Below are 25600 nucleotides of genomic sequence, written 5' to 3' on the forward strand. Positions count from 1 at the left end.
TGTTTCCGCGCGCTCAACTTGTTTGAGAAATTTCAAAATGCAAATGTGGTACTTACCTTTACCGCCCAGTAACAAAACTGTGTCACGCGCAAAGCCTCGCGTGAAAGCCCTGATTTTGTCTGAGGAGATATAGAGGTGAGGAGAGGCAGGTAAACAAAGCATAATGTGGAGGTCAAATGCTAATGAGTGCTCCATTTGTTACGTCTGGCTCCCTCCAAAGGCAAAGGAACAACGTCAGAGGCACCCAGACATAATAAATCATCCAAATAAATAATGTTAAAATTCAGTGAAGACTTGGTGGATGTTCGTCGTGCCACCTAGCATGAATTTACAACCAAGTCCTGATTTCTCTCATGTGGCCCTATTTTAAATCGTCCTATTTTAAGCTGCCTACTGGTGACAGAAAGATGCTCACAAGTCCATTTTCGGGGGCCTAACGCTTCCACCATATAATGTCCATCTGCTCTGCTGGTTAATAGGGTAAGACCAAGAGAGAACGCCGCTGTGAACTGTAATGCAAGTTGCCTTATAGATCCAGAGAGCAAACTGAACAGATGCAATGCCATGCGTGCTTTGCAGCTGTTGCGAGGCCTGAGAAAACCCACAGCTGTCCTCCCGCTAACCGAGTCCTCCAGTAAAAGGAGACTGAGAGACGGACGTGACCGATGAGGTGACGAATAACTGAAAGAGGCTGTGAGAGGAAGAATATCACAGGTAGGCAACAGGGCAACGTTTTAATGCATATTGGGTCATTTGCTTTATTTCCCCCTGTGGTTTTGTTTGTCCTGCAATGAGCAGATTGCGCTGCTCAGTCACACACATTTCTATGAAATATCCTGAAAATGTGGCCGCAACAAAACACCAATTCACCTGAAAATGTGTCATAAAAAATGTAATTCAATCTGTTTAGCTTCATAAAAGACACTTAAGAGATTCAAGTAAAATGTGCTTAAAAACTACATTATGTGTCTTGGTTCCAATGTTACTTTATTTTAAGAGTTAATGTTTTAAAACGGAGCTAAACATTTTTGTTGCAATGCAGCAATGAACAAAAGGATCACACGGACAATGAATTGTGGGAGAATTTCAAGCTTCAGAGTCATAACTGTGCTTTAATCTGCGTTGAAATAAGTTGATTTGTATTGGAAACAGGTTGAAATAATCTGACTGGCAGATGTTTTTCATTTGTGTGGAGAAAATAAGCCTTCTAAGACTCAATAATCAACAAATTGATTGGCCCGCTTCTTGTTTTTCTCCTAATAGACGTTTGTGTCACCCATCTAATTCCCTTTTGATGCTCTGTTCAGTCCCACTGACAATCCAACCAAATAATTTAAGATAAATCAAGACTGATTATCTTGAAGAGCGTCCAGTAATCTACTGCAGATGATGGCTGATAAGATTATTCTCAGTGGACAAAAGACTGAATCAACCAGATCTTGATACAATCTTGAGTCCTTTTTCTGCTGCACAGTGCTACCTATAGATGGCGCTCAATTCATTTTGAAGAGCACTGGCCTTTCCTGTGGCTGTCTATCACAAAGTGCCACAGACTGCATGGTGGCGATGAGCTGCGGAGAAAGAAAGGCACCCTTACCTGTCCTTGAGCCAGGCGAGGGAGAAAAAAAAGAGTAGATTCAGCATGTATGTGCGCTGTAGCCGGGAGCCATAAATCATGACCTTCTTCAATTTACACAGGGAGCATATTGATGGTTTCCTATCTCCTTCACTCACTTTCACCTAGTTACATTGTCTAAGACAACAGCACTCCAGCTAACCATGACTGACACTTTACAGCCTATTCTCAGTGGACTCTCACCTCAGCTGCTGAATAATCCTCACATATGTAAGCTAAGGAGTGCAAGGAGCCAGCGGTGACAGGACAAGGCTGCACTAACAGTGTGATCATAGATTATCTGAAGGAGCAAGCGGCAATAAGGTTGGCTGATTAACAGAGCATAGCATGACGGTGTCCATCTCCCCTTTTAAGCACAGACGCGCTGACAACTGCTGACGATTTGAGGAGAATAAAAAAAGCTTTAAAGGATGGAGAGTCACTGTGAGGACACTGGGCCATGCCCTAATTCCATTCTGCATGACTGAAAGCAGAGAAAAACATTCACCATCACACCAGGGAGCTGCAATGATGAGCAAAGTGGATGAGGCGTTCCTTATGTTATGTTCCTTGCAGATGAGTTCAGTTTCTTGTGGGCGAAACCAACCACCAATGTAGTGAACAAAGCAGAAGCACTGTCACCAGAATAAAACAATCCTCCTAAAAATTGTAATGAATGTAAAGTTAACAACGCTGTAGTGTCCGTAAAAGTGCTAATTTTTTGTGTTTAATGTTTATCTGGTGTGCTTAGGGGAAGTTTAGGGGAAATCAGGAATTAAATAGTGAAGTGAAAAACGTTGTGTCATGTTTTAGGCTCAATTGAAGGTTTATATGCTTTTAATTCCCTTAAATATGCCAACAGCATAAGTATGGTGAGCGGGCACAAAATGTAAATATTCAAATAAAGTAGAAGTAGCTTAAGGTGACAGTAAAGCTTGTTGATGGCACAGTAAGTTAACGCACAGTTGTCATTTCCAGCTTAAATGCAGAGGCAGCAGCAGGCGTCTCTGCGCCAAGAGAATAAATCAAAAATGAAAAACTGACAACCTCATTTATATGTTTAATTCAATCTTCTGCTGAGAGATTTTTTTTTTTTGTTGACCGGACATCGGGGTTGATTTTGTTTGGCGGAATGGTTTGTGGCAGGCTGATTAAACATGGACTCACTCCCCCAGCCCCCCGTATTGGCTGAAGTTGAAAGCCCAGTAAATGAAATGACTTCCACAGGATTGCACCACAAAGGAAGGGAGTGTGTCAGATGTGCATTCAGCCAGTGTTTTAGCCCTCCACAAGGTCAAACGGGACATTGTGTAGACAGCTAACAACTGACAGACAGGGCAGGAAGGATGCCGTTACACCCCCAAGGCACTGTCTTCCAAAACACACACATACACACACACACACATACAGGCGCACAAGTGGTCATGCTAAGCTGTGTTTGACTGTACATTTCATCTGCTCAGTAATAGATCGGAACCAGCCTGCGTTTCCCCTCAAAGACCACATGACATAATGACTTACTGTAACACTGGATATGGATGCTGTTGTATTCCTGCAAAAACTCACTATTCTCTACTGAGTTTTTTTGTTTTTTTTCCGTAGATCCAGGGAAGAAATCTGGGTTTAGATCCATAAAAGCAAGAGTGCATTACAGCAAACAAACAGACGGCCACTCCACGCAGCAAATTGTACCTATTGAAAGTCTATAATGGGATAAATATGGATAATTTTAGTTTAATTTCAATTTGTGTATTATACGGGGAGAAGGTTCTAGAATTTTCCGGGTTCTGATCCTGGATGAGCATTGGCAGAAAAATGTAATGGGTTCATCAAAATGGGTTCAGAACTTTGGCGGAAATAACTTGAATATATTTAATATTTTTTTAATTGATGCTCTATGTAGCTCCAACACATTGTACTACACACACACACTACAACATAGATCTGCTTTCACAATCTTGCCTAACTAAATGTGATTATCGATGAGCTGCGACGCACTCATTTGACTGCAGACAGAAAACTGCAGTGAATCCCAGAGAGATGTGAGGCGTTCACATTAGTACTCATGTAGGAAATTGTTCATATATTATTAAAAGACCATTTCCAGCGCTTACATAAACCATGTGATTTTTATTGTCACTGTACATTCAGTGCACTGTTAGATCTGAGTCACTCCAAAAAAAAAAGCATATATTTACACATGAGTACAGTAGGCATGAACACAACAAACAAAACACAAGAAATGCCACACGATACTGTCCAGTCTAACCCAGCTGTGGTTGGCTTTTAGCTTTTCAATCCCAACATATTCACATTATTCCATTTGTCTCCTCCGGACTGTGAGTGTGCGTGCATAGCTACCCTATCCTTTCCCGAGCATAGGGTAAGTTTATAATTATAATGAACCAAAGCTTCCTTTTAGCTTGATTCATATATCACAATTGGTAACATATTGCTTTTGAGGGGAGTAAACCTCTTGGGTAATCACATGTCCATGGTACATACATCTAGCTGGGTCCTTTATACACGGCGGAGCAGAATGGCCAGGGAGGTTCCTCCATGTTTTATGTAAATCTCGTCATCTCAGAGTGCACGGAGATAAGATAAGTCCGCAAATGGAACAGCGAATAAGCAGCTTTCTCCTCCGAGGAATGTGTTCCCCAATTGCAGTAGGTTCATCTACATTTTTTTAATACCCAGTCAGTGATGTCACTTTATTTCTGTGCCACTGATTCCCTGGAGGAACCCATGGCCCGCTTCCAAACCCAGTGTAATTTTCAAAATATGAATTGAGGTATAGGGTCTAGACTACTTCACTTGCTATACGTCCTGCTGTGCCAATAACCAAAATGCATGAAAACACAAAGCATAGATGCTCTGAGAGACACACAACGATATGAAAAAGCATCTCAGGGAATATCTCTCCTTAACTGAATCAAACTGAGTTTTGCTCACTTGATTATTTAACTTTTGAATGAATACAGGGGTTAATATTATGCAGGCATTCAGGTCAGACCACCAAGAGTCTTTAAATGGCCAAAATAAACAAATAAAACCTCAGATGGTAATCATATTGAAGCACAGCAGCCACAGTATATATGGTGAGTTATGAACAATGCATTTGCAGCTTACAGCACTGTACAGTATGTAAACAAAGCACAACTAAATGTCAGTCTGATGCTCCACAAACACATAGGTGGCCATATTTGCCTTGCATAGCCCAGTGATCGTTCTGTTATGAAACTATTACAGACACCCATGAAATCGCCTTTGTAAAGGTTTAGACAAACCCTCCCCACAGTCAGCCGAAATAAAACCTCGCTTGTCCCCAAGGTAGAGCCAAAGCAGAAATTTAATTGCTCCATTTCTTTTGAGAATTTCAGCTTAGAAGACAATTAGAATTAATTGGATGTAGCAGAACCGTTTTAGCCTCCGAAAATAAATTAGGCATTTTCCTTTTATTTTCTTATATTAATTTTAGAGAGTTTGGAAAAGTTGGGAAACAATTACGTGATCGTTCTTCAAAGTGTGCATGAAAGGAACTCTCTTTTGTTTAATGTTTATGGCCGGAATGAAAGTCGGCGTGTTGAGCGAAGGTTCATGCAATCAACAGAACATGAGCCATGATAGAGTTCACCAGAGCTTAAAACATGTTAATGTCTGCAAAGGTTCACAATCTAAGCATGAAAAGTCTGTTTTATGGTCACAGGCGGTGTCTCACACTGACACAGGGACAGATGTCAATGTCCAATCAATGCTTCTATTGACCGGGAGAGGATAAAACATTTACATGCAGCTGTCATCACCGCCACCGTGGCTTCACAGGATGATAATCAGCCAAACGCATGTGTAGCCATGGAAACGCTCCATCCTTTAAATATGGAAACAGAATCAAGTTGTGCAGTTGCGTGATAATGCCACTATAGGAGTGAATTCAGACGCTACGCTTTGGTTCGCTACTGTACAGAGGTGATACATCCTTCATTTCAACTGGGGCTGGATCATGGGAACTGTATTCTCTACCGTATTGAGTTATAATTATCTATGCATTACATTACAGTAAGTCAATAGCTTGTGTTCCTGTGGGGATCATCTTGAGTGGGCAAAGTGTCCTAGGAGTGGAGCTGCAGCTTTACCTTTTCTTTCTAGCTACCTGTGTGGCAGAAGCTAATGGCACTTTACACTATCTGCTTCTTTAAAGTGTTCATAAGGGACAATATGTGTTTCACTACAATCCTACCAGCGGCTGATTAATCTATCACTGCAGTACTTCTGATTTTATGATTACATTTTCTCTCTAAGCTGCTCGGCTTATCAGGACGATGAATGAATGTTACTAACGGAATCAGGGTTATTCCGATTGAATTATTTGGCAACTCCTTTACAGCTATTATCTTCTAAAGATCTATGATCACTAATGGAATATATGTGTTTATGAAGTTAGTTTGTGCACCTCACTGAGATGTACAGTGCATTCAGTGCCAGTCTGAAGTATTAGCACCTTCATTAAAGATGAGATTAACTCTTTAAAATACAGAATATCAGTGTCAATTCTGTCGTTATCGTTTAGGTTCACTTCAAGCTGTAACTAATTCTCTATTGTTGACATTTAAACCTTCAGTAAACTGCTTAAAAAGGTGCCATTGGCAAAGAAACACCCTCAAATTAACAACATCCATTGATTTTTATGATCAGGATTGTTTACTTTGTTCTTAAAATAGCTTTTGTTGTTGCCCTTCAGCAGACAAAAAAACACTCAGCAAGGGTTCCATGGGACACACTGCAGATTTCCAGCACACACACACACCTTTAGTTACGGCCTGGCTGGTAAAGTTTGTGAGACGTGGTTCAGAGGAGACATTGTGTCCCCAAAAGCAAATCAGGCCTAATAGTGTCATCACCATTAAGACATAAGACTTATGTTAAGTTTTGTCTCGCCCTTGAACTCAGCGGGATAATTTGGAAATCAGAACGTAAAATATTCCATCTTAAAGAGGAGCGCGGTCAAAATGAACTCCACCGGAATGTGAATATTCTCGTAGATTTATCTTTTGTTATTAATGTAATTGACTTAATTGTGTAGTTGTTCAGCTGGCTGGGACACAACTTTGACCAAAGACAACAAAGGGACGTGATTAACCAACTTAAGGTGACCAATATACCTTTACGCAATCTAGATGCACAACCTCGACACAATAACAGAAACATGTCTACATTATAATACAATCTAATACGAGACAGAGTTCAATCTGCACCTCTGTGTCAAAAACAAGAAAGATTACAATGTTCCAGAAGGTTGTTAGATTACATTATACTGTAAAGGCATCGCTGTTATTGTGTTTACTGCCCGGATCAGTAAACAGATATACTGACATTTCCCTGTGTACACTAAAATAACTTAAATCTTAGTACACAATAAAGCTTTTGGTGTGTTTGCTTCACAGTTCTTTGAGTTGCTAATATCTTCACTGGGACACTGAATGCAGCGTGAAAAACGGAGGGAGGAAGTTGATTTTTTGTCTTTATAACCGCTGAGCCAATCAGAGCTTGCCAGGACAGAAGCCATTATTGCCACATTATGCGTAGACGCTTAGTGCAAACCCGTGAACTACGATCGCTCGCCAACCACGCCCTCCCGTCAGCACCAAGGTGACCAAAACCACTGAGCCCATGAAGCTACGTTGAGGTAAATATATGAGGAAATCCAGAGTTTCGCCCTTTTTTCTTTGACGTCCATGACAAATATAAGAATATGTCTTAACATTTCTCCCCCCTACCCAGTGCAAGTTCACACAATATACAGTACACGTATTATATGTAGACCAGTTAGAGACTATTGCTTTAACAACTGAGATTAGAAAATATGAAAGAAAGAAAGAAAGGAAACACGTATGTGGCCGTAAAGCCGTACAGTTCATTAGGACATTTATATTAACACACTTCCATTTGGAGATGAAAATAAGATAAGAAAATCACAGAAGCTTCAGGTGATATAGAGCAGGGGGTCTGTGGTTATAGCCAGACCCCAGTTTGCCTGATTTCTGTACACAACATCTTTATATACATCATCATGATCCCACACCAGTCAGGTTCGATATTAACCCTTTAAAACTGTCTCGTCTCCCTTTAATCTTTATGTTTTGACTGTGTAAAGGTGTTTAAACGAGTCCTAGCTTCATCCTTCCACTGTCACTTGGCACACCACCTTTTTTTTCTTTATAATTATTATTTTTTTTGTCCGTCTCCTCGCCCGGGTGATGCAGCTGTCTGTCAAAACGCTCCTTGGCCGCCCGCTGGTCAAGCCTTGGCCTCCAGCATCTCTAGGAAGAGTTTGTGCATGGGGATCTTGCCCTGCATTTTGATGCTGTAGAAGTGCTGCACGGCCTTGGTGGCGGTCTGACGGAGCAGAGGCAGGGTCATGAGCAGCTTGCCCGCCCGCCGAGGGTCCTCTGCATGCTGGGAGCCCTCAAAGTCCTGCAGGGCCTCGTGGAGAGAATCCTGGAGCCTCTGGACCGCCTCGATGTTCTCTATGTGCATGGAGTCTGCAGGAAACAAAGGTGAAGAGAAGAAACAAATACAGATTGATATATTTATATGAATATGTATGGGAAGGAGGTCAGATTTAGAGGATCTATACACTGCAAAATGTGAGAAAATGTGCAAGATTCTGAAGTGGGACCTTGGTTCAACCATGGTGGCAATGCATTTAAAGATGAGCTCTACATATCATTGGACGGTAACATATTATAGATTGCTGCTGTGCTTAAATGTTTCATATTCTTCTGATCTGCAGCTACAACAAGAACCCTGTGTGACGTTCGCAAGCTTTACGTTCCTGCAGCTTGCAGCTTGCGTGCAATTTTGAAGAGAGGTTTTTCTCTTGTTAGTGGTTAATGGCGCTCCTTAAATAAATGCCTATGCATGTCCAGGACTCTAGGGAGACAGAGGAAGAGCGAGAGGTACTGTAGGGCCATATAAATATACGGTGGGACAGGAAAAAGATTCATTTCTTTTGGTATCGTGGACCACATACATCCCCCTGCTAATGAATTCAGATGGCTGCATTACTGGGATATCGTTCAGCTGAATGATGGCGGCAGATGGCCTTCATTTCCATAAGAAAGAGCAGTTGGCCCCCTTATGTATGGGCTCTAAAATAAAACCAGTTGAGACTTATTAAAAACTGCTCTCTATGTATAAGTCTAAAAAAAACAACATACTTGTCCTCCAAAGGACGAGCTGACAGGGAATGTTATGGACAAGCGCTCGCTGCCTTTCAGCCAATTTCACTGTAGAGACTTACAGCGCAGCAACAATCAGCACCGACTGTCATGTCTAATCTGTATGTGTTTCATATCCGACGCTGGCCTCGCTGACACACACACTGGAAGACAAACCGGTGCACAACATGACGTGAATTAGATTCCGCCGCATAATTGAATCTAAAGAATTCTAATCTGCTGCGAAAATAAGATTGAGTCCGAGCTAAAGCCAAACGGCGGCGGCTGACTGAAGTGCGGCGGGCGAATTAGATCAGTCTGTGCTCGGCTGTGTGTGGAGAAAAAGTTGTGGAGTGAAGTAAAAGGCTGTGTGTGAACATGTAAATGAGGCAGAAAAAAGGGAAGTACAAGGCTAATTATGTTCCTAACTGACTGATTAAGTCTCTTTTACCAGTCGCCTTCTGTGTAAATTGCGTTTCTATCTTGGGAAATTAACTAGGCTATGTGGACCGCACATGTGTTCAGCACTCTGCATCTGAAACCTTCATGTTAATACTGATCTGATCCGCCGTTTGGCTGTGTGAGCATGTGTGTGTGTGATGTATGTAAAGCACTCACACACACACACACACACAGACAGACAGAGAGACAGGGTGTGTTTATGTGTGTCAGTTGTGTGTGAGTGCTTGGGAAGCCAGCGACTGTTCTTCCTATGTGTGTGTGTGTGTGTGTGTGTGTCAGCGTAAGGAGGTTTGGGGCGGAATGCAAAACTAACTTTGAAGAAACAATTTCCATGTAATCCGTCAGCAGCCTGGCGTCAATCCCGTCAATACTCCGCTAATTACAAAATCAATGGCTATGAATTTCCACAGCTGTCACACCCACAGGAGCCCCGCAGCCGAAGCTCTCCGAAGCCGGCGTTCAAACGAGCCGAAGCTGCCCTCTCGCCCTCCCCTGAGCCTCCCTCTCACCCCTGCCTCCCTCTCTCACACTTCTCCCTTACCTTTACACCACCCACCCCTCCTCCACCCGCCGGCCCTGCCCTCCCATTTATCCTCCTCTCCCTCCCTCCTCTCCCTCCCTCCCTCCCCCTGCCGGGTTCCCACTCTCCCACGGCGAGTTTGTCATCAGAAGACAGAACCTCTGGGCTCAGCATTTTTCATTTTTCAGTCAGGCAGGAGAAAAGACTCCTAACAGGCATTGATTAGTAGGGGGACAGGCCGGGGCCTCATGAAAAGCAGACTGTCGATACGGGCGCAGCATCTTCACATCGGAACAAACGAGGCCCGTCGCTCCCCGACGCTCATTCCACTCCACTTAACACATTTTATTGACAGCCCCTGTTTTCCTAATGAAATGCTAAATATATCTCCCTGGGCTGCGGCGCGCTGGCAGCTACCGTTATGGAGATGGAGAGAATGAGAGCGCAATGTGACAGTCACACACACACACACACACGCACACACACAAGCACACGCAAATTAAAATATAGATACAAAGGCACAGACACACACACACACACACACACACACACACACACACACACACAGGGGGGGGAGGTATTTAATTAAACAACCGTGCCCCCGACCTTTTTGTCCCCTCTTATCACACACACACACTTCACTGCGGGAGTGATCGGCTCACAAGATAGACAATCACTTGACATTTTTGGAGGGTTTTTATTTTTTGTTTGCTTTAATTAAATGCCAAGTATCTAGATTTATTTGCGATATAACATATAGATGCACTTTCCTGTCAAGCTCGTGATGAATTTGCTCTTAAATAAAAGCTTAAAAAAAAAAGAAGAAGCTATCTGGCTCGGTGATTTCTGGCCTCTACATATTCAGTCATCCAATTATTACAAACCCAAATGGGTAACTTGGCAAATTCATGCTGTAGTTGCAAATACTTATACTTATTGGCCGTCGCAAAACTGGCAAATTGAAGTTGGAAGCCGATTAGCTGTTAGCTCGCAAGATTTGTCGCCCCCTACAGGCCAAACGCCATAAAATCGTGAAATATAGCTGCAAATGCATAACACATTCCAGACTTATAGCAGTTTGGGCCACACCTTCATGAATTTGATCAGCGTTTGACACGATACCTGAGTTGGCGAGGGCGATGGCTTTAAGCGTGACAAACTCCTCCTTCTCCATGCGCAGCTTCTTGTAGCGTCGCACCAGCGGCAGGATGGCGACGTGCAGGTCCAACAGTCCGGAGATCCTCGCCTGCTCCTCGTCCACCACGTAGTCTTCGGCGTACACGATCTCGTCCTCGCACGGCAGCGAGCGGAACACAATGCTCAGGACCAGGATCTCCATCCAGGCACTCTGCAGGAGGCTCATCTGGTCCGCCAGCGACAGAGTGGAGAAACCTGCCGCAGAGAAAAAGTGCTTTTTTGTTATTTTTGCCTGCTTTTCTGCGTTTCTTTCTTCCATGTTTTGCTTTTGGCACTCACACTTCCCGAGCACATGACATGAGATCACCCCTTTAACCTCAATGCACCGGAGCTGGCTGCTCTCCATAGGCTTTACGAGCTGTGTGTATACTACGGCCCTCAAAGAAGCCCCGACATGAAACGCAGGCCGACCGCTGTACAGGGCGGCTTAAGGGACATAAATCAGCCCAGTGTTAAGGCCTTTGAAACTTGACCCGCTGCCACTTCAACCATCAGCCACCAACAGTCAGTGGTGAAGTACATGAACACCCCCCCACCCCACACACACACACACACACACACACACACACACACACCCCCGAGCGAGGACAAATCCAGACTGAGCTCACAACAAATATAAGACATAGGATGAAAGTATTTCTTGTTTATTTTCAGGAGCTCTGTTTGAGGACGTTTATATCAAAACTGAGCTGAAAGACAAATGATCCAACTTAAAAAGAATAAGAAATAAGAAATAAAAAGAAGGCACAAAACCCTCCTCCTCCTCCTTCACACTCCTGTTGTCTGTGCCGCTCCTAAACTCCAGAGGTCGACCGTCACCTCCCTCTAACATTCACACACTCGCCGCGTCACACAGACAGGCGACTTGAAAAGACTTCAGCCACCACAATACCTTTCACTTCTCTATGGTGAATAGGAAGGTGATTGGGGAGTATTGACCACGGGGCCTTGAACCCAGCACTGTTGCTTACTTAAATCTGAGCGTGCACGGGATGGGAACGGGTCAGGCTGACTTAGAAAGAGGTCCTCCCAATAGTTCTTATCAAGCAAATGGAGAAAACGACGGCGGGCGAGAGAATGAGGGGAAAGAGAAAAGAGTGCTGGGGGTGTCATTGATTAGTAGATTGTAATCAGTCCACCAAATGCGAAAGGGGGATCGATCCAAGCCTCAGATCTGACAAACAGACAGTTGATGGAGGACATCCGGTACACGTTTAGTAGGGGGAAGGGAAGGCTACGGGATCACAGGATGTAGATACTGTAGGCTGCTCATTTACCGTCCATTCCCACACAAACTCTGACACAGATCACTGAAAATCTGACAGAGTTTGGAGAATAACGACACCAAAATTGGAAAGATTCACAAGAAAAGCGACACATATAGAATAAAAATGCAGCATCTGCTCTTCTGACTTCATTCCCACGTGGTCCACTCAAATATCTCTCTGCCTCCCTCTCCTCTTCATCACTTTCCTCTCCCCTTTTGACTCAATTTACTGGAATGATGGAGTGACTTGGCGGCTCCCTGAGGGTCGGCGTGGAGCTTCAGGTGCGCGGCTCAGAGGGGGGCCCGGTTAAGTGTCGCAGCGGAGGGTGATTCCCCCCCTGATGAAATATCAATATCTCACTCCACCGACTTACTGCCGTTTGACCACACATGACACAATATCGAGCAAAACCCAGGGAACATCTATATTTCCGTCTGTGCAGTTTCCTCCCATTACAGTGACGGAGAGGAATGCCACAGGTTTTCTACTGAACTCAAAGCAAAGGGGATACAAATGTGCCGTTCGGGGTGCGACCAGTGAATCATTTTCACCTTAAACACATCTCGCTCGGGTTTGACGTAAATGAGGTCATCCAGCGGCCAGGACCGTTCAAAAGAGCCTGCGCATAATAAGAAATGAAGAGGAGGAAAAGCTAAATAGCTGCTCATTATGTGGACGGCTTCTTCAAAATAAGTCGTAAAAGTGTCAACGCTGTTTTTTCCCACCTAAATCTTTCAATTATTTACTTCATTCATCTGATTTTTATCCAATAAAAAGCAGAAAATCCTCTAAAACACCCATTCTGCAGTGTGTCAGCCCCAATGATGTTACTATTACTCACACAGATCACAGTGTGTCGTTACATTTCTACATCTCCATGGCACCGATACCCAAAAAAGAAACAAGCAACGTCAGGAGAAAAAGAGGAAAAACTAGCTAATGCCATGCAACGGTACAGTACAGGTACAGATCAGATAAGTAATTGAATCCCTCTTCAGCCCGGGTGAAGTGAGTGAGTGGTTGGCAGTGAGGCTTGAAGCTGTCATTGAGAGCTGGAGCTAAAACAGACAGCAGTTCACTCTCTATTCATTTAGTATCATTACAGGCCTCCTAAGAGCCCTAATGGGCCTAATAAAGAGACTGAGGTAATAATGAGACTAGAGGGCCCTATATGAGAGAGAGAGAGAGAGCCAGGGGAACATGAGAACAAGGAGGAGAGAGTGTGAGTGTGTGTGTGCGGGCAGGGTATGATGCTGGAGAGTGTGTGCATGTGTGTGAGAGGGGCAGAAAAGGAGAGAAAATCAAAGAGAGGCAAAGTGGCAGTGAACGCCACTCGGCTGGATGCTGGACCAAGTGTCTGCGATGCTTCGTGTTGTGAACAGCTGAGCAACCGTATACCGCACGCGCGTGTGTGTGTTTGTGTGAGTGATTGTGAGCGTAACAGTGGTGGCTTTGTTTTGTTGTACGTCTAAGCCTGTTTGTTTTTACAAATGAAGACTCCGGCGCATGGAAGAGCTTTGCCTTTCATCGCTCATATCTCAGCCCTCAAAATGGCCACGAGTAACAGGAAACCCATCAAACGCTGCGTGTTTCCTCCCAGGTCTCTCTGCGTTTGGGATGGGAGCTGAAGGACTTTTGCATTAATGGAGCGATGTGCAGTAATGACTCTTATTACCTCATCGTTAAGGCCATTTGCTCAGTGGGCTATGAGTGTAATGGTGGGAGTGCACTGTTAAACTGTAGGGACCCTTTTTGTCTTAATCATCACTTGGTGACACTTTGACCTAGTGGCCCGGGGTAAAGTGTCCTCAGAGTGCCACGGCCCCCCTTTAATAACTCCCTGCTCCCCTTTGTCAAACGGTCACGGCGTACAAGATCAATAGTCACGTGCGGAAATTATCGCAGCGTTTCAGGGCCCAAAAACACGTGAGGAGGGTTTCCTGAATGCATCACGAGAGGCCTGTGGGTAAAATGCTTACCAAGCTCTAATCGCCTCATTGCAAGTCCCTTACTTGCCCTCATTTTCAGATTAAAAAGTACAAAAAAGCAAGCGAACACATATTCATGTTGTCAAGATTCTGCGGTCAGGGAGGAATGTGTGTGTTTGTGTGTGTGTGTGGGGGGGCTGTTCCCTCCAGCTGGTCCCCGTGTGCCACCCTTCGCCTCCTTTGCCCCCCGGGAGGTCCCCCCGTCTCCTTATCGGCCTAACGTCTAGCCAATCTCCCGACGTTCCGCGAGAGATCTGGGATCGGCACACACACACACACCTTCCACATCACACCAAAGTGCGTTAATTAAGATGTCAAAGCCAGCTCATGACAGATGAGTGATTGGGGGGGGAGACCAGAGAGCAGAGGAGCTGCTCCGGAGTTACACCAGCTGGGGAACGAGGCAAATTGAAAGCGACGATTCCACAGGTAAAAACACCAAAGAGCACATTTAAAGACAAAGATAACGGCAATATACAGGTGCATAAATACATGTTTAAATCAACAAACAGCATTATTCAGAACGCTGCTCTGTGCTTCTGGCAAATTTGAATCTCTGTCTAAGACTATTTGACCTTCCACAATTTTGTAAACATTTCATTAAAATACATTTTAATTTGAAAGATCAGAAGTGGCCTGCGTTCCCTTTAGTGGTGCAAGGTTCAAACGTGCTTTATCTTCAAACGGCAGTCCGCAGACATTTACATAACAAGTCTTATTTAAGAATTCGTCAACAAGGGCCGAGAAAATCTGTATTTCCCTAAATAAATCAATTTTACCACTCCAGCCCTGTGTAGTCTCCTTAAGTAAGTAAGAGGATTGCTTTCTTTAAGTCTGGGATTGAAATGGAATACATTGACATAGGGGCGGAACCCACCACCCCCCCCTTCACCCACACACACACACGCACACACACACACACCCAGACTCTCCCAGTCAAATCAAAGGTTTCAGCTGCTTTTTATTGATTAGATTTTAGAATGTGGGACTGGCTTCTCCCTTAGGTGCAGATGAGTAGCAGATGTTAATTATCCTGTGTGTGCGCTCATGGATGTGTGTGTGCGTGTGTGTGTGTGTCTGCAACAGTCAGTGAACTACTTCAGCAATCTCACAGTGTATCGTTTCAGCAAATTAAAGAGCAAACCTGCGTCTACTTCTTTATGTTCAGAACAGAATCACATGATGATCTCATGCTGTCACAGCTGATGAAGAAACGTTGCAGATTAATCAACGTTCAAGTTATTTGACAGCTAATCAATTGAAAAGAATATATTCTTCTTCTATTGATCTTTGCTGGTTGTAGATGTGTTTTTTCTCACACATTTGACCAAAAACCAAGCCAGCGGCGTCTTCCTCACCTGGGATATGTTTGGCCCAGCCGATGATGACCACCAGCTCGCGGTCGGCCAGGTCGCACAGGGTGGTCAGGGCCTTGATGTCCCCGTCAGGCATGGTGGGGTCGGGCATGGCGTAGATCTTCTCCGGCTCCACCACCAACAGATGGGAGACGATCTTGGTCACTGGGAGAGAGAGAGAGAGCGAAGGATTGAAGGATGAGCCATGAGAGTTGTGAGGTGATAATCTCAGCACGGAATTAGATGCTTTTCAGATTATTCTATGGATGCAAGCGTCTTATGCGTATAAATAGAATTGAAGCATATCTGTGATGTTTATGTGCCACCTGCTGCTAACCTTAAAGCGGGTGAGTTAGATGAAGAAGGAGTGTGTGACTCACGTGGTTTTTTGGCAGGTGGGGGGATGGTGAGGCCGAGGTAGCCGCCGTTCTCTGCGTCCAACCTCCGTTTGTACTTCTGTCGCCCCCCTCTCACCCGGTCCAGACGCACGCCTGCAACACACGATGTGAATAATGAACAACTTCAGTTCAAGAGGAGAAGTTACAGCCAGGAACTACTGAGCAGAATAAAGTGGAAATAAATGGAAATAATAATGAATAAGTATATTCAGATACATCAATTGTCTGATATTAAAAAAGGATTAAAATAAAGGGATAAAATGTAAAATATTATAATAAAACATATATAATATATAAATACATAAATACATATACCTATTTTGAAATGAATAGTTAATAGTGAACACAAACTCTTCAGTAGGAGCTGATATCATTTGAGTAAAGTCGAGTCAAAGTGCTGCAAAAAGATATTAAACACAAATTTAAAAGAGCGAAATGTATAAAAATGTGATAAGATATAAGTAGAATTAGTAAGAATAAAGCAAAATAAAGAGCCAGAAAATTGAGTGAATGCAGCAACAGGAAAATCACAATCCTCTTTAATGTTTTAGTATTACAGTATTAATATACAGAACAGTATTAATATACTCGCTCTGCCGAGTAATACAACTTCAAACTGCACAAAATATCTCCTTTAATATAATAATAATAATAACTGTATATGTTAATCTGCTGTACACACTGGAGTTGAGTAATTTATTCCTGATTATAAACATAAACCGTATTGAGATGAATATGATTTATCTTTCATTTTTAACCTTTTGACTTAAAGAAAAAAAGAAGAGGTTCAATACTTCATTGTAAATGCTGAGGGGGGGTATAAGTACCTAGTTAGTATACAAACGTGACATATCTGGGATTATCTTGAAAGCCACCTCAGAGGACACGCCACATGCGCCTCACACACACTCGGCTTCACACTCCTGTATTAGAAGTTGTTTGAGCATCGAGGGAGAGCAAACAGATTTTACATGGTCAAGTGGAATTGAGTCGTGCGAGATTTCCCAGCGACTCATATAAATTCCTTTGATTCCCCTGGAAACAAAAGAATCCGATTAAGATGGTCTTTCAATTTCCTGACACCGACTATCCACTAACCTAATTACCCAGCGTGCCCAGAGGGAGCTCATTCTTCCCAGCAAACACAGTGAGATCATTTTATGCCTGGCAGATTGAAGCTAAATCGAGAGCCCCTCTCCCAACACAGCTTTCCATTTGTACGCCTTAAAGTAATCAATAAGGATTGCAAATAGACTTCTTGTTCTTTGAACACATGTGGATGTGGTTTTAATTAGTCAGTTAGGCAGGCAGGACCTGGCTTTGGGATAGATGGACCTTTAGTATTTGTTTTTATCATTACTCTTGGTTATAATTATAAATTGTGTTTGAGGAAAGCGTGCACAGTAATCCAGATATTAAATCAATTCAATACTTTCTCTCTATTTAACGACACGCAGGGGAGACGCAGTAAGTAAAGGCTGACAAAATACTACAAAGGTGTTTTCCAAAAATCCACAAACCATAGACTTGTCAAACGAACAGCGACAGTGAATTATAGCTGCTTTTGTCCAGGACACACACACACACACACACACAAAGGCCACCCCACTGTGGGCTGCAGGGTCATGTGGCTGTGACAAGCGACAAGTGACCAAACAGCCGGAGATAAATTCTAAGATCCACGGGGGCTGTTTGAACTGGAACATCCAACTGGTCCATAATTAAAAGATGCTGACAAGAATTAAAAGCCCAGAGCTAACCAGTATCAGTTTACAAGCTTGCAGGACGGCCAATATCACACACACACACACACACACACACACACACCGACACACACACACCCAGAGCAGAAAGAATGAGGGAGAGATAATGTGGAAGAAGGATTCGGGAAGAAGATGCTGTTTTTGGCAAAACATATTGGTTTTCTGCAAGATCTCTCTTTTCCTTTCTCTGTCTGTCTGTCTTTTTTTCCCCCGGTCGCTCATCCTCCTCAGCATCGGGTGTAACGTCTCCCCTCTCCGCTCTGACAGCCCTGCCTGTCCCCGGGCAAGCGCCTGATCTGACCAACGCGAGGATTATCTCCACCCCATGTGATACGGCCCCAGTACTGAGAATCCCACCACAACAAGACAGCTGGATGAGGCCCCTTAGAGAGGCCGCGGGTGGGGGTGGGGAACAGGGTGGGATGGGGTGGGGAACAGGGTGGAGAGGGGGAGGGGGGCGGCTGGGGTGCATCGTCCACGGCACACAGGCCCGAACCACCGAGCCCTGAATGCATCGGCACAATGGCGGCCCAGAGGAGAGCCTTAGTAAAATGTGTGTGTGTGTGTGTGTGTGTGTGTGTGTGTGTGTGTGTGTGTGTGTGTGTCTGTGTCTGTGTGTGTGTGTGTGTGTGTGTGGCAAAGAGGATAAGGTGTGTTTGCATACGAGCGATCTTCAGGGCCACTTGACCCCGAGCCTCCCTTTGACATTCAATATCTGTATTGACCTGCGCTACCATCAAGCACACTACTGACCAACGTTCCTGCGGTCGGCTACAGTGCGAGTGTGTGTGTATGTCTATGTGTGTGTGTCTGTGTGTGTGTGTGTGTGTGTGTGTGTGTGTATGTGACGCCTTTTCAATGTTTCTCTGGTGTCTTTATGAGGCAGATATTCCTCTTAAAATAAACAGATTCAGGTGAATTAAATATTAAATCATAAAATTAAGTAAGTAATTAAGAAGAAAGTATTTGTGCCGCAAATATTAATTTTCACAGGAATTTTTCAGCTAAATTTCAATGTCATTTCCACCTTTTATTTTTCTTTATTCAAAATAAATACAGAAAATAGGAAACAGGAAATAATAAAAGGAAAAGAAAAGGAAATTTATAAAATAAATGATTAATATTTGTACTGACCAACCTTGTTTTTAAGTGTTTTATTTCTGCCCCACAGCTCATACGGTGTGTATCAAGCTTGTGTGTTATTATACGAGCACGTGTGTGTGTATGTGTGTGTGTAAGTGTGTGCATGTATCTCACGTAACTATTTTCAGCCGCTCACCTGTCAGAGGCACTTCTTTCTAGAGAATGTGTCAGAATTGGCCGGCCGGATAACGCCGCCAAAGGGAGATTAGGAGCACCCTATTTTAGCTGGGGGGGAAAAATCGGAGGGGTGCAGCGCTCGTCGCTCACCCTTTTCCGAGGCACCTTGTCCTTTCGTAGCTACGGTACGTTCAAGGCTCCACGTCCGTAAAGCCTGTGAAGAACTAAAGGCGCTGGACGGCTTTTGTCTGGGTGAGTCTGGGTGGGCCGGAGAAAAACAGTGAAGAGGGAGAAAATGGCTCCGGGACGAGGGAAGGGGGGGAAGCGTATGTGGCCATGTTGTCCCACCTGCTCAAATCCCCCGACAGAGCTCTGGAGCTGTTCTCCCATGACACCACACACTGGCATCCTCTTCTTTATCATGTTTTACACTTTTCATAAATCTGAGCCCCCGTGTCCAGCAGGGGTATTACTGAGTATTAAACAGCCACCCTGACTGCGAATGTGCCGGTAATCGGAAACATCTGCACGGCTGGGGTTTGCCAGGGTCCATTTGCGATCCCCGGTGGGTTGGCACGGCGCGCGCTTAACACACTGTGTGGTGTCTGCGCAAATTTGTTTGTGTTTGAACAGGTGAAAGATTGAAAGAGGCAAAGTTTGCCAAGGGGAAACTTGTTCTTCAGGGTCTTATTCCACATCACCTGTCAGGGGTGATATACATGTGCTGTGTATGAACATGTGTGTGTATGTGTGTGTGAGTGTGTGTGTTGGCAGTGGGAGTTGAGTGTGTATGTCAGAGGGTTATGAAGGGGTCAAACGCTTCGCTAAATCCCTTTCTTCAGAGGAACACGTGTTAGCCTCCGTGTCTGATCTATCACCTGCCAGACAGTGAGGACAGGCCGGCCCGGAGCCTCCGGGAGGGCGCTGAGTCCGGCCCGCTGCCTGTCAGCTACTCTGACACTTCTTCTTTTAGATATACGAACACGTAAACGGCATCAAAAAGGTAGAAAAATCAGAGCGCAGAGGATCCACATTCTTTTCTTCTTACTCCGATTATTGCTTGTGAAAGAGGGAAACATGCAAAAGCGATGGTATGCAGCTCGCATGTATCGGATAAGTCTTCATAGAAACCCATACAGTAGAGATGTTTGCTTTATCTTTATTTTGATGATGTAATCTTAGTGTATAGATTGGTTTCTGATCTAAGCCTATTGATTGGGAAGGGACCTGACAGTCTGTGATATTGGATAGGGCTTTACTAATCTTTTGTGTATGTGGCTGGAGGAAAATAAGGCTGTAACGTTACCCCAGTAGCCACGTTCGCTCAGGAAAGACTGCTGATCCCTATCTGTGGTCAGGCGAGGGCGAGACAGCGGTGTGCCTTGCCAAAATAGTCTGGCAGCTTGTATCCATCCACCACATTACAGCGGTGTCAGAAAATCCCCACCAGAATAAAGCACAGTGAAGAAACGCCGCGCGAACACTAAAGTTAGCAAGTGTTAACTTCAGAATAGCAAAGGCTAATACAAAAGCGTCTTCTATTCTGTTTGTTTAAATGTGGAATTACATACATGAGGGAGGAAGACAGGAGGAGTATAAGCGGCGTCCTCCTCTGTCTCAGCCTGCTACCTTTTTAGCATGCTAACGTGTCGACACGACGGAGCCATTATTGGATCACAGACACACACAGATTTTTGTTGCGGCACCAAAAATGCTGAATAGTAACAGCAACAATTGATCTGTTGCGTGAAAGACAACCAGAGGGACACATGAGGTCAAAAATGCTGATTTGTATCACAAATTCTTGCAACATTTAACACTGTACAGTAATGCTATGAGGTATTAGCACTACTATTAGCTACGGGCACCAAGTCCTGGCAGTAGCGAGTGACACCATACCTTCCGCGAGTTATAATTACGTGAGAGTTTTTCCATTGAACCTGTGACCTTTTATTAGACTCAGTTGGACATTTAAGGGGTCAATGAGCGAGGCTGGATTCCTCAAACGCCTCCCACCTTCCACCCGTCTCATCCAGGCACCACGCTGCAGTACAGCAGTGAAGCCTCCTCTACATTAGTCCTTGTTCTCGCTTTGATTTTGCACACACACCAACACACCCAGCGTACACACCCCTGCACGCACAGATCTGTCTCAGAGTCCTGACACACAAATCCTTTGCGTTAAGTAGGTGAGGGATGTAACTCATACTCCCTCATTAATGGCCTAATTGTGTTTACTGACTCATTATGCTTCTTCCTCTACTCCCGAAATGTGTGATGCTGCACATCGGCTCCTAGCTATGATTGTGATTGTTCTTCAGAAACTAATTATTTGTTTATAAGTGTGTAGTGCCTTCCTTAAAAAAATAAACAATTAAGGTTTTATTGAATCCTCTTAAATGATAACATTTTCATCCTGACCTAAATCTCATACATAAATTTGCATTTTATGTCATGAGAGTTTACAATGTTATTTGCAATCTGAAATGTAAATGTGAAGTGTCGAACAAAAAGCCAAAGCACTGAAACAAACACAAGTTATTTTCATTTAATTGAAGTTGATTTATGTGCATGATCAATGTGGAATAGATTTTATGTCAAACTACAAATCAAAACTCTCACACTTTGACTCAAGAACATCGAGGCGGAGCTTATGTCATCTGGTTAAACATGTAGAATCGGGCCCTTGAATCCAGCTCACCTTAGGCTCCAAACAGTCTCATGTCGCTCCTGCACTTTAATGTTTGATTTGTTTGGACCCACACAATCCACTCCAAACTCTCCTCAAGCCACCAAAGTGGATTTGGTAGCCGAGTATAGTAGGATGATTAGTAGTGGGCTTTACTGGGAGGAGGTGCCACCAGTGGTGATAGTCCAACCCTGGCAGCTGGCACTTTATAATTCAGGATGGCATGCTTAGTGCGGCGCTTAAAGGGTCCTCCTGGAAATATTAGTTACTTTTAGAAAGAATGATTGCGTAAGTTCTCTCGGCACCTTCGGCAGTATTAGTTATGATTCTGCCGCACTGCAGCCGGCACAACTTTAGTTTTAGGTTGTTGATATTACAGGATGACATCATGTATACATTTAGATCGGAAGTAATTAAGTACATTTACAAATATACAAAGTTGTGGCGGCTGTACTGAGAATTTCCTTTTACTCCTCAATTGTAATTTAGTCATTGATTACACATTTTGGACATTATAAGGAATTTGCTTGGTGGGTGTACAGGTGCAGCTCAATACATTCGAATCTGGTCTCTTCCCCATGATTGTGTCTCCTACTGAACCAGACTGAGAGACAATGGAAAGGCTCAGGAAACCTCAGCAGGTGATTTGAGTTAATGAGCTGATTAGAGTGAGACACTGTGAGGATACTAGATGGAACTTTATCACTATATTAACATTTCTACTGAGATACTGAGTTTGGGGTTTTCATGAGCTGTAAGACAGAATCATCAACAGTAAAACAAATAAAGGCTTGAAATATTTCACTTTGTGTGTCATGAATCTATAATATATGAGACTTAACCTTTTTGAATTGAATTACTGAAATAAATGAACTTTTCAACAATATTCTAATTCATTGAGCTGCACCTGTATAATTTCCAAAACTGGAGAAATGTGCAATTTTTCCACATGACATCCAATAAGGGTCACTTTTTAATGTCGACATCATCTTTTCCATGTTCCCATTTTCATTTGCCAGTGAATATCTCAATCTATTGTTGGTTATTATGTTCACAAGATCTCTCAAGACTAGATTGCTTCATACATGATGCTTACATTCATCCTTCACCATGTGATTAGTCCTTTTCAACGGTCAGACCTCGGCCACTTCTGCAGTGATCTCATTACATGAAGTAGGGCAGGCCTGGATCCCCCACTGATATCGTGATCAAAGCCCCCCGCCCTGGTCTGTGAGAGGCCGTGCCACAGCATTATGGCACGATTAAATGTCCTTTTTCCTTTTAATTGAATGCCATCACTTTCAGAGAATCACCTAGTGTGTCTGTGATGCTGTCTCAAGAGCGGCAGACAGACAGCGAAAAGGTGAGGGAGTCAAATTCCCGTCCACACAACGACTGTCCGCAGCAGTGGCTTAGCGTGGCCCACCACAGACAATACCCCGCCATTTTTCACTTAAGCATGCGCTAATAGTTTCAGCTTTGTTTCTGAAGCGGGGTTATTTTTCTTGGCTGAGGGTCAAAGCCTTGGTGTGAGATATTTTGAAAGGGATGAAGACATCAAAAGTGTGTGTGTGTGTGTGTGTGTGTGTGTGTGTGTGTGTGTGTGTGTGTGTGTGTGTGTGTGTGTGTGTATAAAAAGCTTTTGATGGCAATACAGAGAATGAGCCGTCATTCTGAGCTGGACAAACAGCTACATAAGAGCGCTATGAAAGGTGAGTTCCATTAGTGGAAGTGTACCAACAACCTGATACGCAATCTTATGTTGGCTTCTATTAAGAGACAAAACTATGAGCTCATGTTTTATTTTAGACAATTTATGACTGTTGTGTTTCTGTTTCTAGACCATAATGCCCATAAACAAATTCTTGAAATTGTTGCTTTTATATTAGGACATAATATATCATGTAAACAGCAGGGGTGACACTGGGCTGGACTCCAGAACTGGGACACTGACCCGGCGGACGGGGACACGAACTGGGAGAACATGTCCTCCTCAGGCAGGGGAGCCCCTTTGCTTTTCATATAAATCTGCCGCAATATTATGTAGAAACTAAAAAATGAGGAAAACTGACCGCTTTGTAGATCTAAACTGAGGATGTATTGTGAAATCCTAAAAAATAAAGGATTTAATTGGTGTCTCTACGGACTGCTACACTATTTTGAAAAGCTGAAATATTGGACATGTTCCATCCAATTATATGGTTTGATTCTGCAAAGATGTAGATTCAAGCATCCACACAGTTAATAATGTTAATATTCTTTATTTTATATGTATAATTCTGTGCTCAAGGAGGAACCAGCATAGGACTCTGCTACATGATGGGGCTGAAATGTAACTCTACCTGTAGGATTCTCTCTGTCTGTGTCTCAGAGCCTTCAAATTTGCTCTTATAGCTAAAAACAAATGCCAAAAAAAACACATCTTCCCTAGGAGGAAAAAAAAGGAAAAACAATCTATCGGCTAGATTTTCCCTCTGTACTCCCAAAGGTCTCTGACTGAAGGAGAAACAACACATGCAGGAAGTGAGGTGGGATGTTCGGAAAGCATTTAGTGGATCAATATAGCTGGAGAGTGAGAGAGAGAGGGAGAGAGAGAGAGAGAGACAGAGACCCAGAGCCCAGGGGAGAGAAGTCTTAGGGGAACAGCCTGTGCTTTTCAAGAGTACTGTTACACTTCTCAGTCAGTCTTGGTAGGAACAAACCAGCTCAGCAGGTTTTCTGCCCACTGGACCTGGACGCAGTGAGGCTGGGCAGTGTGTGTGTGTGTGTGCAGAGGCTCAGGTGTGTGGGTGATGTCACTGGTGTCTCCCCGAGGCTTTCATACGTGATCACTGACCATTCTCTTAAGACTAGCAGACTGGACTGGGATGGTCAAGATATTAACTCAATTTCTATCTTCGTTCCACTTCAGACCTCAAAATGTAAATGAAAATCTATACTATCAATTAATAAATAAATGTTTTTTCACATTCAAATACAGAATTTATGGGTTCTAGTAAATGTGAAAATCTGTTTGTTGATCATGTGATAGTAATGGCACCATTATCAATGCACATAATACCTGAAGTTAAAAACATGAGGACAACCAAGGATTGCAGACAGATCTCACTCACCTTCCTTCAGCATGCCCACTTTGAGGCATTTCATGAAGCGGCAGGCCTGGCACGACTTGCGTCTCCGTTTTGTGATTTCACATTCGTTGGTGGCGGGACAGCTGTACTCAATATTCCCTGATGAAGATAAGAGAGAAATCAAAATCAAAATCTAAGCAGAATTTCTTAAATTATTGCATAGAAAATTGCAATAAAATAGTGAACAACATGAACAATGGAAGGTTAGTTTTTCTCTCCCTTTCTCTCTCTCTCTCTCTCCCTGTGTGTCTCTCACACATGCACAGACACAAACACACCCACCTGTCCCAAGGTGACCCCGTGTGACACTCCTGAAGGAGAGCAGGGTTTAGTGGCATTTTGATGGGACATCTAAAAAGCACTTCCCCGCCCTGGAATCCCACCCCCATTTTGATTCACAGATAAATTAGCTTCATTAATGCAGCGCGTCCTCTCCGCAACGCTCGCAGCGACCCCTCTAACCCATCCCTCTCAACCGAAAGGATGATGGGAAAGCTGCCCTCCCACAACAATACAGGGGCTCTGAGATGGACACGCAGCCTAGCGCTCTGCATAATGTCCTCCAGCAGAGCTGCAGTTAAGCTTCCCAATCCAAGGCTCCCATATCATGTAGCAAAGCTCGATGTATTATTCAAGTCCGTCTCGACGGTTGTTGGCTCACTAAGGGAAATATTTCCTGTGCAATTTAATCACTCAGGTCCAAAAACAGCCAGAAATGCAGACATATTGAATCT

At 43.7% G+C, this 25600-nt stretch overlaps 1 protein-coding gene across 4 annotated transcripts in view; it reads right to left on the minus strand.

Moving 5' to 3' along the window:
* Positions 1 to 7655: 7655 nt before the first annotated feature.
* Positions 7656 to 25600, minus strand: part of esrrgb (estrogen-related receptor gamma b) — a 30461-nt gene continuing 12516 nt past the window's right edge. For 2 of the 4 annotated variants that reach the window (XM_076148728.1, XM_076148727.1), the window contains 5 exons: positions 24849 to 24965; positions 16006 to 16116; positions 15629 to 15790; positions 10940 to 11209; positions 7656 to 8157 (listed from right to left, as the gene is read on the minus strand). In XM_076148728.1, coding sequence (XP_076004843.1) covers positions 7913 to 8157; positions 10940 to 11209; positions 15629 to 15790; positions 16006 to 16116; positions 24849 to 24965 — 905 coding nt within the window. In that variant the 3' untranslated portion in view covers positions 7656 to 7912. Of the gene's footprint in view, positions 8158 to 10939; positions 11210 to 15628; positions 15791 to 16005; positions 16117 to 21053; positions 21063 to 24848; positions 24966 to 25600 lie in introns of all 4 variants that reach the window. The other 2 variants (XM_076148729.1, XM_076148730.1) reach the window with 2 other exon arrangements.

The sequence above is a fragment of the Genypterus blacodes genome, unplaced genomic scaffold, assembly GCF_046128005.1.
Source record: "Genypterus blacodes isolate CSIRO-AG114 ecotype Tasmania unplaced genomic scaffold, CSIRO-AGI_Gbla_v1 ptg000042l_1, whole genome shotgun sequence".
NCBI lineage: Eukaryota > Metazoa > Chordata > Actinopteri > Ophidiiformes > Ophidiidae > Genypterus > Genypterus blacodes.